The following is a 16,381-nucleotide window of genomic DNA, read 5'->3' as shown; positions in this document are numbered from 1 at the left end:
CAACTTCTTGCATAATTTAAACAAGTTTGCAAGGGATCAACATTGTATGTATCACTGATGTCACCATACCTGCAGTGGCTTAAGCATCTGAACTTTTGATATTAAAATATTAAACTAAACTACTGCCATATCTATAAAACAGCAGTTTAACGGGAGACTAACTGGCTTCTCACATTTTGATTAAAACAGAAATACTGACATACTGTGGCAAAAAATTAGTATAAATAGACTTTATTGAAGTCAGTACCTTTGTACTGAAGCTGAAGATTGTGTCTACATAAGCACAAGTTGTAACATTTCACAACTTCTAAAAGGAATGTCAACAATTACAACGATCATGCATACCATGGTCGATAATCACATTTTTAGAAGCATTTTCAACCATTTCTAAAGAAATGCTTATAACATTGTTATATATAGAACTACTTTCAATAAACTGCAAAACATTGATCAGCTTTTCCAGTATGAGCTACAGTGTCAACACAAAAGGGAGGCATAAATGTTTAATTTATGAAATCAGAATGGAATATTTACTGTAAAGAAAAATTAAAAAGCTTTCAAATAAAGGCCATTATTGAACCAAAGTGAAGAGCACAACTTGAACTTTGAATCCTCTCATCTCTTAAAGCTGTCCTCTGAATAACTTCAGTTCAAAGCATAAATTCAGTACTGCGAGTACTCCTTGGACTGAAGTTTGGCAATGATGCGATCCAACTGTCTCTTTGCTTCACACTGTGGAAAATTGCTCATGTCATAATATTGAGGGGCAATTTTCACCAGCCTGTCAAAAAAGGAAAAGTTTGTTACTAACACGCGAACCTTAAGATGCATCCTACAGAAATTCTACAGCCGAGGGAAACAAAGGTTATCCATTTCTGCTCATTCTGCGATTCCAAGGTTAATGGAAGATCACACACATGCGCACACATTGACATCTCGTTCCCAGGCTGTGCAGGTGCCCAGGTCCAAAGCCAAAAGCAGGCCCTGGAGTCCAGCGAGACACTCCTGTTCAGCCAGACAATCCTTACAGACCCATGCTGCAGCTTCAGCACACGCCACAGGAGCCCACACAGTCACAGCCGCTGCCTAATGTCAGAGCCCACAAGCCACAGAGGTCCCCCTGCGCATCCCTTTGTGCAAGAGGACAGCTCAGCCTTAGCCGTTTTACGCTTAGAAATGCAACCAAGACCACAGGACTCTGCTGTAGGCTATACAGTACTTGGTCAGAAAAAGATTTCGAGAGGGCAGATTCAAACACATTTTCCATTAAAATACTACAGAATATATATAATCTGCATACGCTATGTTTTCCAGCTTACCAATCTTTACACTTTGTCTGAACTGCAGCACAGTTTCAATAACAGTTGAAGAGCCTCCCACGTCCCCAAAGCTTACAACTTGGCCGTTTAAAAATGGGCAAGATAACGCTGATCTCCACATGTCTGCAGAGGATCAGGCCTCTGACTTCCTCAGTAGGCACCCTATTGACTAACAGGTATCATGAGGAGGCAGGTTGTACCAATATTACCATCTCTTTCCTTCATATATTGAAGCATTGACTCCTGTTCAGATCCTTCTGGAAAAATTACAGACACCTACCGCCAAGAGAGGCCCTAGGTCTTGAGAACAGAGGCATCTACCACCATCTCAACTTCGGTACCCAAGCAGGTGCTAGGGCACATCCCCAAACCTAGCACCTCCAAGAGCTCCTTCCCAACAGGCTTACTAAAGTACCTGGGTTTACATCAAGTATATCTCTGCGCACAGAGCCCAGGCATCCAAGCTTCACACACAACTCCCACAAAGACAAACAAGTATCCACAAAGAAAACTTTTAGTGATCTGCAAGAGCTCAAGTCCATGCCGTTGCCATTCCCCAAACCATTTTAACAATATTAGCTTCATGAGAAGTGGAAGGAATTACCCGAGTTTAAGAAAGGAAAAAGAAAAACAAGAGCTTTACAGTAGATCACGACTGTTTGAAGACTTTTGGCTTACCATTCTGGCTTGATGTCTGTACATGTCCGGATGTAATTCTTTGTGGTAAGGACAAACTCATTATACAGCACCCATTCTGGTTTATGATCAAGAACAGTGGAAGGATGCAACTGCACCACCTGGTTATCTTTTACTGTTAAGTAATGCCCTGTTCGTTCCAAATGTGCCACCTAAATAAGAAGACATTCTTTCATTACCACAGGCAATTTTACAATGAAGTGATTTCAAGCTGTTAAGTGTTCTATACAAAACGTAACACCAACTCTCACACCTTATCTGAACTTGGCGCATTACTTGACCACTTCAGCTGTTCAGGCTTTTTAATAGACAATCAAGACACAGACATTTTGCTAACTGCCATAGTACATGCATATTGTAACATACAATTCAAGCAACATACAAAAGTAGTTATCACCCAAAGAGAAGGATCATTATTAGAACAGCAGCAAACAAATGCATTGGCAGGGAATACTGTATGGGTTTGTAACATCACACAAAGCCAGCTGTGATCTACTACAGACTCCTCTGCCTCAAGCACGTCATTGCAGGAGCTACTGTAGGACCGGTAAGCCGCAACATTATCCTTTCAATAATGTTTCCTTTCGAGTTTGCATTAGCGCAGTGTTTCAGCAGTGATTTTACTGATGCACGTATTATTCTGCAAGTCCTCTCACACACTAGGCCTGAAAAAAATGTGTCAGTCCAGTAAGAAGGGGGAGTTTAGTATGTCAGAAGTAGGAACAGTCTTGTTACAGCATGAGCTTCAGAGCCGGAAAATGTAGGTTCAGCAACACCTTGGTTCTGCTGCGACCTTGGTGAAAAATCAATTAACCTCTCTCTGACCAACCTTCTTGCTCCATGAAAGGGAATAATGTCTACCTTGCCGAGATGCTCAGATACCTAGCTCAGTAAGACTTGGTAAAGCAGACAGTTATCCTTAGAGGGATATCCTCTGTAAGAACAGATAATCTAACAGAACAAGTAACTAAAATTAACCTTTTGATAATGGTAATTCAAGATGACCTCAGTACTTATCTTATTACATACACACACAAAAATACTATAAAAAGATTAAGCAGGACGGACAATGGCTGAAATATCTCTGAAAGACACGTTTTTAATTAGATCGTTAGCTGCTTTCCTCTAACAGACTGTGTACTTCCTCATTTTCTTAATTCTAGGTATAGCGCATCTTTTTTTCTGCCTAGTCAAAGGTAAATTCCATCTATTAGATTAAAATCCCAGGATTTCTAAAGCAACAGCTACCTCAAAAGTCAGAATATCTCCTTAGAAACAGATTACTTATTGAGTAGTGTGCTTCTCTCTTATTTTATAACATTAATATGACATTATGTGTCATATAATATAATATAATAAAATCACCCAAGATTTGAGAGATTACACTGCTACTTTATTTCAAGTCTGGGGAGCCAACAGAGGTTCTTTTAACAGAGATTAACAGTGCACTGTCTGTAATAATTTAGGCTTAATTTCATCCAACTCAATCCAACATTTGCAAAATTAAATAGCAGTATAGCTGCAAACCAGCCTAGACCAGAAACTCACCTGTCACAGATCTAGCACAACCGCAGCACATATGTTGCTGTGGGATTATGCCCCTTTTTTTTTTTTTTTTAAACAATTTCATTTTTCAGATCAAAAGTAAAGCATGCATACAATATTTGGGTGCTATCAGTTTCTGTTCTTCCTCTAAAAGGACAGAACAATTTCTTTAGTTTTCATTCTAGAGAACAGCGTGCTGTTAAATTTAAATCAATAGTTTACCTTTAGCACCTCAGTCTCACTCAGCTCTATTAAAACAGTTAAGTTTTACCATCTAGCTTTCCCAAATACATACAACTTCCTTTTCCATTTCATTTATAATGATAGCAAAGAGTTGTATTTCTTCTTTGATTGATTTCAAACTAAGTAAAATGATTCTGAAGTAACGAATGAAGCATACTCAAAAGAAGAGACACTACAGAAAAGTACAGTCAGCTTGTCATTTCCAGGGAAGGCCAGGGACTAGAATAACCCCAATTAAGAAAAAAATATCCATGTTCCAAGGAAACATCAGGGATAAGTCACCGTTAAGTGGTTACACACTATTGTGATTTATTTCGATCCTGAGCTAACATTGAGCCACAGTATTTATCCTTTTTAGATGTTTCTATTAAGGATGCTTGTTAGCACACAGATTGGTAAAGAATTTCAGGTCCAGTAATGGCAACACTCTATAATGAAACATGCACAGCGAAGCTGTGGCTCCCCAGCAAGCAATGACAATCTAACTGTCGGCCGCTACATTTTCCTGCTCCCCCCTGGCCTGAGCTGTTTCAGCACAGCTGACAGAGCCAATTCTGCTGCTTCTCTGAAGGTGTAAGTGGCTTGCCAGATCACTATGCTGGAAGAATTTAGAATGGGCTCGGGCAAGCACCAAGGTTGACACAAGGGCACGAACAAGGACACACGGGAGGCAGCATATACACTTATCGCAAACAATTCCAGTGCCTGTAAAATACAGCATAGGGGTGGTTGGGCCAGATGTCCTCCAGAGGACCCTTCCAACCTCAACCGTTATTATGGTTATTTTTTCAGAGTACAAAAGGCACGAGCTTCCATAGAAACCACAGAATCATACAAAGCATGTCTATGAAATGGGCTCATTCTCCAATAAGCAGCGGTAGTAAGCAAGGTACTGGGGAACACACTTGAACCCTGAGATCACTAAGGGATTTGTCATCTGTTATAAAACACTTGTGAATTCAGCCACCTGGACAAAGAAAAGGGCTGTAAATGGGAGAGAAGAGCTATTAACACCACTGACTATCTATCCAACATAAGGGGCTACACAGACATGACACTAAAAGGGTCAGACAGCCAAGCCAGCCCATGCACCTCTGTAAGAGGTCACTCTGCAGGCTGAGAAAGCCCACCTGCTGATGATTTAGAGACAATTATAGCACCTTCATCAACATGACATCAACATGACAAACATCAACATGACAAACCCACATGGAAACAGTGGCCACCATCGCACATGCCACCATAGAAAAGGTTTTAGTTCAAGTTCTCATAATGGAGGTTTCAAGGATATCACAATTTTATTAAGAATGACATACCATCATCTGCAATTGTAAGTGTGCTACGGCTTATGTATTACTTACCATGTCACTGAACCTAGAGGGGCTCAACCAGGGGTCTTTAATCAAAGATGGCAAACACTGTAAATCCAAATGCATGTAAAAGGGCAAATGCAGGAATAGCGTCACAAGATCCAACCTTTTTGGATTTAAGGCTACAAACTTTGGCAAGCTAGTCTTGACAGACTGGTTAGAGGAGTGATTGTTTCTTGTCTTTTTGAACACAGAATGCTAGGATGCACTGAAGGAGCAAAGTCAGTTGGCTGGATTTCTGCAATTTCAGCTTGCAGAGCATGCAATAGTGTTTCTGAAGCTATTAAAAAGTTTTAAACTGTTCTCATGCATTCTCAAAGGGCAAAATGAATACCATTAAATGCACTGGTGACCATCTTCATGTCATAGGTTTAATTTATTACCATTCTATTATTGTAGGGGCTTGATTAAGTAGACTTCAAAATATACAACATTCTATACACAAAACAGCCCCAAAGACCGAGTAGCAGTAAAAATGAGATTTTGATTAGCAGTCCAATCATCTGACACATAACCTCCTGCATAGCACAGGTCATTTAATTTCATCCTCTGTAGTGACCCTGATATACCCTGTTTGACTAAGCCACGTCTTCCAAGAAGGGTTCATGATTGATTTGAAGACACCAAAGGACTGTGGTGGTTCTACCCCATACTGCAGTACTTTGCTCCACCTTTAAATTTTGATTTAAATTTTCAACTACCAATTCTCATTCTGCCTTCACTACTAGATTGGAAACACAATTAAAAAACCCTAAGTTCTTAAAGGCACCCAGTAATACCAGTCTCAAAAAAAATATTTGCTAAGAGGAACATGACCCATCTTCAAGATAGTTTGGTATTTCCTTGTCTTTTCCAATAAAATTTTAACAGCTTCCTTAGCTTACTTCCTGTAGTACAAGTATTTTTTGCTTAGTCTTTACCACAGTTATTTCAGCTACATGTTTATTAGCACTTTAAAAATAACAGAAGTATGAAAACTAAGCTTAAGTAAATAATCATCTATACCTAGTTCTGGAGTTCTATTGCCAAATTAAGGTTGTGTTTAAGTTGTACTGTTTTCCAATCCCTCTCCCTTAAGACAGGATGTGTCTAGCACTAAAGGTATTGAGAAAGTAGTACTTCTCTGATGTATTTTACTTTCAATGAGCAATTTCTTAGTGATTTTGCAGCCACTCTTGCTCTATTTTATGTATACTTTGCATGTTCTGATGTGTGATATAAAAATAGTTACTGAAAAAAGCCAATAAAAGTTTTCCATTACAAAAACAAGAAACCGGGAACATCGCACAAAAATTTTATAAGACCTCTTGCCAATAGCTATCCTTCCAGAAGCTTTTCTACACACAGAATTGTTGGCAGTTTTAAACTATTTTACTATTCCCTTTGCTCGTCTATGGCAGATTTACTGTAATTCAACTTTGTGTTTAAATTTGAAGGATAAAAAGATGATTCGTCACCAGGAGAAATTCCACGTTTCTCAGTCACTGGCACCCAAGTGAAGGCAGGCAAATTTACAGTACTTAGCACTAATTCTACAATTAGTACTATTTCAATAGTTAATACAGGCCCGCACAGTCTGACATCAACCACGGGTCTTGATTAGTAAAGAAGTTTCTGCAGTAGCATTTTATGATTATTTTTAGGACAACAGGCAAGTACCGAAGTACAAAACAACGCAGTCAATGAGAACTATTTCAGAAGAATGGCTGCTACTGTTTTTTTCCACTTCACACTGCATTTTTAAACTTGAACTTCTGCCATGTGTTGCCCATAGACCTCACTACTTTACACACCCAGACTTTCTACTGTCTGTGCACAGACTTTGCAAGGGCTCAGATTTAGAATTCAACACGTGTTCTGTACTAAGAGGACAAAGACATTTCATTACTTGGGTTTCCTGAACAAGAGCCCCCCAAATGCCAGAGCCCGAGTACCTGCTTAGAGAGGGCACAATGTGCATACAGGCTACAGATTTAAGTATTTCAGCTGCTGGCAAACAAAAACTTACAATTACTTAAGAGATGTTATAAGTATTCCTAAGTTTTCTACTGAAGGTTACTCAAAGCAAAATAGAATTCATGTGAGAATGTTCAGAGTCAAGGTGAAATGGGTATCACACTGTCATAGAGGTTTAAGATTCAAAGGAACTCAAAATAAAATGGACCTAAACACAAAGGAGAAGAGAAACTGTTGAAATTACTTCCACTCCAAATGCCTTCAATAGGTCTGCCACAGTTATCTCTTGATTCAGCCCAAAAATTCAATTAGCATTTTGGGTGAAGGGGGCAGTAAGCAACCTATTGACCACGGAAGCCCGAGGAGACTTCTGGAAAGGTTTTCATCTATGTGAAACTACTGCTCTACACAGCAAAAATATGAAGTCCGATCTTCAACTCCTGAGCATTAGAGACCAAAAAGCTAGCGACACAAACAGCACAGGTCTACATCCATGGCAGGAAAACATTTATTAGAGGAAGATTTTTCACTCTGAGTAACATTAAACAAACTAACAGTGCAAACTTCAAAGGCCAGGACCTCCTATAGGTCCAAGCACATAAAGGAAGCCATAGGGTACTCTGCCAAACATACAGCTGTGACAATCAGACCTGCCTCAACCAGCTGGGGCCCAACACAGGCTGTTCTTTGTCTTGCAAAAGATGTACAGAATTAAAGGTGTAGGTGGGAATGTGTACTAGAGTGTCCAAGACAAATGAAGAAAACATGTCCCAAAAGCAAGGACTGAACACACTGACCAGCCTGCTTGTCTGAAGTGTTATGGCAAGTCAGTCTTTAGAACCATTTTAATATTTAAAAGCAGCCAGCAGCCTTAATGTCCCATTTGCATTACAGTGAAATGCAGTTGCTGACATACATATTCCTGTGTTTGGAAAACCCAGAAACATGTTTCTTCTACAGACTGGCTGGCTGAGTCCTGGGGAAAGCACTGTTGCCCGGGGGACGGTGGGGGCTGGTGTTAAACATACATGGTATCCAAGTCTGTGCCCCAGTCAGGATGTGCTAAGCACGTGCCTGTCAAGCTGCCTGCCGTTCTAAACTGCACAGCGCTAACCAGTGGTTCTTATTTCAACTGGTAAGCTGTTGTGCTCAAATACCACTAGAGCACAGCACAGGCGAAAAATTAGGAAATGCCATGGGCACTGATCAGCCTCTTAAGGCTATTATCACTAAGGGATTATCACTACAGTCCAGAGGATGGAAACTCACCCCCATTAAAGGTTCTGTACCCCTGAGTCTGTAAGAGCCAGCGAAGGGACTCTTCTAGCCCCAGGGATGAATGCTGAGGAAAACCCACAGCTTATAGGGACTATGCCAAGGAGACCCAAACAAACCCCCCAAAAACCCCACCAATCCCCACACAGAGCACAGCCTGCATTCTAGCTTGGAGGCGTGCTTACCATGAAATGCAAAGCACCCAGGAGGTAGCAGTGGCGAACTGCTTCCATACCATCCTCGTTCAAGAGGCAAATGAGTTAAACTGCATACACCTTAAGATTACAGACCTGCTCTAGTACTTGTAATTCACATAATTTAGAAGTGAAATATAAATATGGAAAAGTATGTGAAAGAAAATACTCCCCTTCTGTAAGGATTACATAGAATTATTTATATACAATTTTACTTCCCCTGTTTGTATCAGATTACAAATAATTTGACAACTACATATTCTGTAGTTACTTTGAAACGTTTTATGAAGTTACTTCCTCAGCTATTCAGGAGTTAGTCGTCAATTCCTGACTGGTCATGCCAGAAACAGTGTTTTGATACTAGTAAGACTGCCTACAACTTCTCTTCCGAATAAGGTTTGACTGAAGTAATAACCAAGCGACCTGACTAAGTGATAATAGTTAGCCATATATAATTTAAGTAACATTCATAAAGTTTTGAAAAATTATAACCACCTCAGTAATATTAAAAACCATGTAAACATTGAACTATGTTCCCTACAAGAATGCACACATACCTGCATGAAATACCCAGTAACTAATGCCTTTCTTATGTTGATGTAATAGTCTCGGCTGGTAAAGTCTGTGCTTCTACGAGGCAAATTAAATCTATCCATGATTCGTGACAGCTGTTGGCGTACATTGTCTGCAGACATCAGGGACCTGTAGTTAATGAAGTTGTCATAACACCACTGAACCGACTCATGATCTGCAACATTAAAACACATGAATCAAAAATGAGTATTTCATCCAATTATAACAAGTAAATAAAACAGCAACTAACCAATTGATCGGTCAGATGAACCAGAAAAAATATCCATAAACTTTTATAAATGACAACAGCTCTTAGTTTATTCAGTTGATTTCTTGCATCAGATAACGTTTCCAAATTGTTTTCTATTCAGGAAGCACGTGGTCAGGACAGAAGAAAATCAGCTTTAACCCCCTCACCAACATAATATACACACAATCACCAATCTTTTGCTGAAAATACCACACTGATAAATTTTGCACATGTCACAAATCATGCCCCGCAACTACAAAAATCACCTTCCAAACCTGCAGTGTAAGACTTAACCAAACATAAGGAACACTGGACAATCTTTAACTGTAGTGTGAACATACAGGAAGATTGTACATAATTATATTGTATTTGAGAAACCAAACCCTCCTTAAATCAGGTAGTCGAGTAACAGGTAAGAGCTATACAAACAGACTAACCTAATACTAAGCACGATGTACCTCACAGCAGTTTAAGTAAGTGTAGGTGACTGGTAAAATACAGCATCAGGAACAGAACTCAGTACTCATAAGCTACTGTTTCTATAGCTGATAGCTCTAATACGAAATCTGTTAAGACAGCAAGCCTAAGCCATTCTGTCAGGATAAAAACCTGTATGCTTAACATCAAGAAACCCAGTTCTCCCTACCAGTTCTGTTACTTTTCAAGTGATTCTCTTCTAATTTTTGTCAGTTTAATAATCCAACAAAGCCAGCCTTAAAATTTAAAAGTATCTCTTGTACAGAGACAGGCTATTCTCAATTTGCATTGAAAAGAGGAAAGGTTACATAATTTGAGGAAAGCTGTTTCTATGCTTTACCTTACAGAATATATCTAAAATGAAGCACGAATGCTGAAGCTCTCGCACACCATACAGTAGAATAACTGAAATACCGTATGTTACTTTCTATGCCATTTGAACTGTACATTTTAGATGACACAACTGTTTTATATTGTTCTAGATACAAACATTAGCAGCATTTTGCCTTCTGATCCTAAATCCCAGAAATCCTTCTCAATTTCACAGTGAAACGGAACGAACAACCATCCTGCAAATAATTCCATCCCTAGGTAATTCCATCCCTGACCATGAAAGCAGTGGCTTCCAGAAACACACACACACAAAATGTCTGCACAACATACTGGAGCCTGTTAACTAAAAAGCTAACAGAAAAAACAAGCAACAGATGTCTCCAATTCACAAGTATTTAGTAGACATTTCTCAGCTATTGTTTTAATCGGTTTTCAATACTTTTGTTTGGGCTTCTACTCTGAAGATACCTTTATTTTGGACTGCCACATAATGATACAGTGTTAGAATGTTTCAATACAAAATTTCTAAATCAAAGCAGCTACAGAAAAGGGCACCAAGTCCTGGGGTTTTTTACTTCAGGGTAGACGACTTACTTTTTTGTCTGCTTACAGGAAAAATGCAACCAGATCACCTAATTTAACCTGGCTGGCAGTTAAGAGCAATCTTTTTACTTACCACCAGGGAAAGTCACTGTTAAACTAGGGTGCCGCTTAGGTAGTCATTTTGCAAGAGAGCTCCTAAGCTTCACCTGTTCCTTCCCGTCTTTTTCAAGCTGCTAAAATACACTTCAGCTATGCTAAGGAGGACCATATACTTTCCCTAAAATCTATGCACAGAAATGAGGTCAATGAAATAAATTTATCGTATGGCTCTAAATTACTTCTTGTTGATGCGTCACCCCTTTGCTTCTCAATCCACCCCAAGGCCTTATTACAGAATACCTAACTATATTAAAAAGTTAGGATTAAAAAGGTTTTGGTTGTAGGAACATATCCTTCTACAAATTCAGTGTATTTTCTGTACTGCACTCCCTGAAAAATTACTAAGCAATTAAGCAGATTTTTCTATAATTAATGTCAGATAACAAACTTCCAATATTTCTTAATTATAGCTACACATACTTCCTTCTGTCCAAGGTTACTCAGCATTGATTGAAGAGCCTGGCTTGTCTCCATACTCATCAGTTTATTACATGATCTCTTGGCTAGTTTTTTGTTTTTCTACCCAACCCCCACCCCAAAGGAAAGCAGCACTTAAACAGCTCTGTTATATACTTTAAAAAAACCAAACCTAACAGGGATCATAACAGTACGGCTCAAAAAGCAGGCCCAAGCCTTTCAACTGTCCTTGGAACCCAGGAACAAAGGCTGGCACCAGAGGATTACAAATAATTTTGCTAAAACAGGTGCACACTTACTTTGTTTGAAAGCGTGGTAGACATTCAGCAATGTCAAATGATCTCCATCTATGTGGGCAAACCTCATCTTGGCTTCATCTGCTGCTTTCTTTGCTTCCGTGGGGCGAACAAAACACTGTGGGACTAAACAAGGTTGGTATGGGCCCAACACAAACGCCCATATCGATGAGTCACGCATTCACAGATAGAGGAACAAGGCCTAGCTAGGTCAGTTCACAGAGCATAGGGCAGGGCAGGATGGCCTCCAACTGCATCTTGGACTGTTTACTACCTTGATTTGGTACATCAACACCTAACCACATCTGTAAGACAAGAGGGTTTCAAAGCTACAGAGTACCTGATTATTTTAATAGAACTATATGTAGGCATAAAAATCTCTAGTCTGAAGGCCATCAAGATTGCCTATGTATACTGGAAGGCTAAACAGATCTTAGTTCAAGACCCAGTGCTGATAGCTCTACCAGGAGCTAGCACCCCATGTAACAGAACACATTAATGGCAAATTTGCTTTCTCAGAAAACCTCTGTGGACAGAGTAAAGAAGGTAGTTCTGAAACTGTACTGCACTAGCACAGTCTAAACAAACATGATCTTTATCACAAGTCTGCTACTAGACAGAACACACTAGTAAAGTCCTCTTCCCCAGATGGTATTGTTATCAGCACTGGTATACAGAAACATGTGAATGAAGTTATTAATAAGTCTAAAGGTTGTGATGGTAGCGGTAGTGGTGGAAGGTTAAACCGTCCTTTGGCACTAAAAATTTTAAAAAAAAACCAAACCACAATGTGATGAGCTTTCTCTATAATTACATTCTTACATAAATCTGACTTGACTCCAGAAATCGTGCTTTAACATTCCCTTTCCAACTACAGGCTACCAGAGACCACAAACAGTATTGCAGCCAACTTAATTCATGGTCTGTCAACATTCTTATAGGTTTGTAATATCGATGCTAATTCATAAAATGTTGAAAGCAGTTAGAGATGTTCACTTTATAGAGAGGTACAGGAGAAAAAAATCAGTTTGGTTTTAAGTAGATATAATTTTTAAGAGGTTAAATTTCAATAAAATTCATACTAAGTAAGATGCTACAAATCCCTTATCTGTCTCCAGCTACTTGGCACTACATTAGCCTTCTCATAACTGAAGCCCACCAATCTCATGAGAACACCTCATTGAGTCTCATCTGTCCCTAACAGATGAGAGCCTTTTTGTAGGGCATTATGTGCTTTTCCTTTATTTTATTCTTAAATTCTCATAAAAGCCCCAAAACACTACTTCTCAAAAATAAGTTGAATTGAATACTGGATAGAACTCGAGGAAGAAAAAAAATAGATACTGCAACAGTGAATCACATGGTAACAAATCAGAAATACCAATGCATTAAAGGAAATGGAAATGCAGGTGCAAAATAAACAGCTTGTATTTTGGGTCCTGCATTTGAAAACAGATAAGAAAGTGTATTTTAATTTCAAACTCAGGCTAATAAAACCAAATTCTGTGTTATTTATCACTGGCTTAACTCACTGTTTTGAATAAATAATAGCACTTTCTACCCCGCAGCAAGACCACAGCTCATGTAAAATGAAGTACAATCATTTGATCTGCTCATTTATTCAATGCTGTTCTCTGCTCTTTTCTGGTACATTGTTTTCCTCTCAGTCCAAACTATTAATACACAGATTGCTATCCGGAGCCTGACAATCTTTATGTGGACTTAAAGCACCATAACATACAGTCATGCTGCTGGTTTAAAAAAAGTGTTACTTTGGGAAATAGTCCTCACAAATACTTGGACTATGGGTTCTTTAAGAGCAGAATTTTAGTTACAGCCCCTACGTTAACTAGCTTCAACCTTCCTCTTTTTTTTTTTTTTAAGAAAGCCCCCTTTTTATCATGACATTAATTGTGCCTTATAGCAAAAAAAGTATCCTGGTCTGGGAAAAGGCAAATAGAAAAAGGAGTAAGACAAATCAGTTGAAGACCACAGACAAAAACACTAGACTTACTGTTCTGTAGTAGAGACTGGGGGGAAGGGGAAAGGGAAGAGAAAGGCAGGCGCCAACCTACCACCACCTCCGCAATTAAGCCTACCATTTAATTAAAAAAAATTATTACAATTCTGCCCTGCCCATCTGCTCTGAGTCTGAGCAATCATAACTCTGCAACAAACATTTTAGCTTGTTCTTAAAAAACTTTCATATAAATATACCATAAGACTGAACTGCAGCAACAGATTTTACACTTAACCAGAACATTTTTTTTTTTTTCTTTTTCTTCTCTATTCAATGAAGTTAAGCATGTAACCAGTACACCTGCATTGTGAAGAGCCTGGTAAAATAGCACACCCAAAAGACAGAAGAGTAGTTATGATTAAGAACACTCCCATTTTTGTAATAGACTAAATCTTGCTGCTTGTCCTGTGACAACTAACTGTAAAACGAAGTCAGTTCTACATTAACTGGGAAATGAAATGCAAGGCTTGATTGATAACGTTTTTCTCTCACCAAGCTCTCTTGACAAGCAGCTCTGCTCTGATGCAGTGCTATTCACATAACACAGCAGCGAAGTACAGCTGTGCACACACTCTCACAAATATACATCCTCCCCCAGAGTCTGTTTCCTCCCTTTAAAAGTAATGACTGTTCTCCAGCTTTGCAACTTAGTGACCGAAAATGTATCATCATTTCATGTACAAGCTTATGTTTTAATATAAATTACACCATAATCCTTTTGGAAATACTGGGATTTATCAAAGTGCAGAAGAATGCACGATACAAAATAAATTTCACTACCTTAAAAAGAGTGGTTGAGCTGACATTTCCAGTCCTGACTATGAGCCTAAAGAGAAAATTCTGCTCCACTAGCCTGACTTTTTCCCCTCTATCAACTCAAACGTATACGCTTTTAACTGAAATTAGGAGTAAACTGTTTGGCCATTTTATGCATGTTCATTTCTTATAGTTGCTATTCATTAGTTTCAAGGTCTCAACATCAACCCGTAATGATTGATTAAACCCCTATATGAAGTTTAAAAAAACCCAATTCTCATTTTATTAGAAATTATTATGGTTTTGGTATGGAAAACTTTTTTCCCCCAAACTGAAGATCTGCATTTTGTTTAGTGTCTCTTCCCTTGCTATTACCTGACAACATGGCAGTAATAGATAGGACCTCATTAGAACAGTTGTAGTCACAACTTGCAATAACCATTTTAGCCAGTTGTGGGTCCAATGGAAATTCAGCCATCATGGATCCCAACTCAGTCAAGTCTCCATCATCATTTAAAGCAGCCAGATAATTCAAAAGCTCTAAGGCTCTCATCAGAGTTTCAGGAGCTGAAAGAAAAAAAATATTTAGGTAGGCACATCAATCAAACTCCTCTGAATGAGAAAAAAAATGAAGAAGCCCAGACTATTATAAGCCATCTCATTTTTCATTCTCCATTCAACTGACTTCCAAATACAGAATTGTCACCAAATACAGTTACGTACATCCAGACATAAATGAATTGGGGGAGGAATCACTTATTTAGAAGAGCTTTTAGCTGGATCAAAAGCTTGAATATTTCAAGATTACTGCTTTTCAAAATTCAGACAGCAGTGGCATTGTGAAATATTCATTTTCATAGTAATATCACTTCCCCGCAATGCACTGATGCGTTTTCCCTTGTTCCATACAAAATACATTGATACAGCCCTCAAATCTCAGCCATGTCTAACTTCAGATATCTATAGTCTTTCACAAATCTGAGCCTGTAAGAATATTCTCTTAATCCTGCACTCCTCATAACAAGTGTGCATTACATCCACAAAGGAAATCCAAAAGCCTTTCTGCTGAACTATATCATACATGCTGCATAGCACAAAAAATTCAATTTGTTCTGTAGAACTATTTAAAAGCTTACAATTATAAACTACAATTTTGTTTTAGGAGGAAAAAACTTTGACGTATTTACATATAGCTGATATAAGTTTTAGGTTAGCAAAATAACCTGGTTTTTTTTAAAGTATATATGAACTTTTAACACTGCTAGAAAGGAGATGCACATTAACTTTATAGTTTGAGGCAAAAACACATATTCAGCTTTAAAAACGCTAGCCAATTTTACTTACATACAGTTCTTAACTGATGCACAATTAGAATGTGCAATCAAGGTGATAGGTAAAAAACCTCATCAAGTAACAGATTTTTTAGTGCTCATAATTTTGTCTTATCCTCTGCAGGTAAGGGGCATTCAGTAAATTCCTTAGTTCCATTAAAAGCTGTTACGCAGACAGCAACATAAAAAGCTTACTCTGGTAAAATACAGAGCACTAAATTTCAGGATAAACAAGACACTCCTTACGGATTACAATAAAAACAGTGGAAAACCATAGAAGAGTCTACCCCATGTTTTTGTTCTAAAATATACACCAAAATAAATATTTCAAAGTCAAAACATAACACACTCAGTAGACAAGATAAAACAGAAATAGATACCTGGCGGATCCATAAAATCAAAGTGCACCAAATCATCTATACCAAGCTTCTTGAGCTGCAATACTACAGATCCTAAGTTAGACCTCAAAATTTCAGGGTATGTGTTGTCCTTGGATTGGGGGGGTGGGGGGGGGGGGAAGAGAAAAAAGAAAATTCAGAACTCTTGTTCCTCCAAAAACTTTAAACTACACAAGCATTCAAATTCTGATTGTTTGGTAGCACGGCACTTGACTACCTGTATCAATCAG

General features: G+C 38.5%; 1 protein-coding gene across 1 annotated transcript in view; it reads right to left on the bottom strand.

The window, feature by feature from the left end:
* Nucleotides 1-215: 215 nt before the first annotated feature.
* Nucleotides 216-16,381, bottom strand: part of DHX15 (DEAH-box helicase 15) — a 49,184-nt gene continuing 33,018 nt past the window's right edge. Inside the window, exons 9-14 of the mRNA XM_075091754.1 lie at nucleotides 16,134-16,242; nucleotides 14,798-14,989; nucleotides 11,650-11,772; nucleotides 9,156-9,346; nucleotides 1,998-2,167; nucleotides 216-781 (exon numbers count right to left, since the gene is read on the bottom strand). Coding sequence (XP_074947855.1) covers nucleotides 664-781; nucleotides 1,998-2,167; nucleotides 9,156-9,346; nucleotides 11,650-11,772; nucleotides 14,798-14,989; nucleotides 16,134-16,242 — 903 coding nt within the window. The 3' untranslated portion in view covers nucleotides 216-663. The remainder of the gene's footprint in view (nucleotides 782-1,997; nucleotides 2,168-9,155; nucleotides 9,347-11,649; nucleotides 11,773-14,797; nucleotides 14,990-16,133; nucleotides 16,243-16,381) is intronic.

The sequence above is a fragment of the Phalacrocorax aristotelis genome, chromosome 4 (genome assembly GCF_949628215.1).
Source record: "Phalacrocorax aristotelis chromosome 4, bGulAri2.1, whole genome shotgun sequence".
Taxonomy (NCBI): Eukaryota; Metazoa; Chordata; class Aves; order Suliformes; family Phalacrocoracidae; genus Phalacrocorax; species Phalacrocorax aristotelis.
This window is presented reverse-complemented; position numbering and strand designations above follow the sequence as displayed.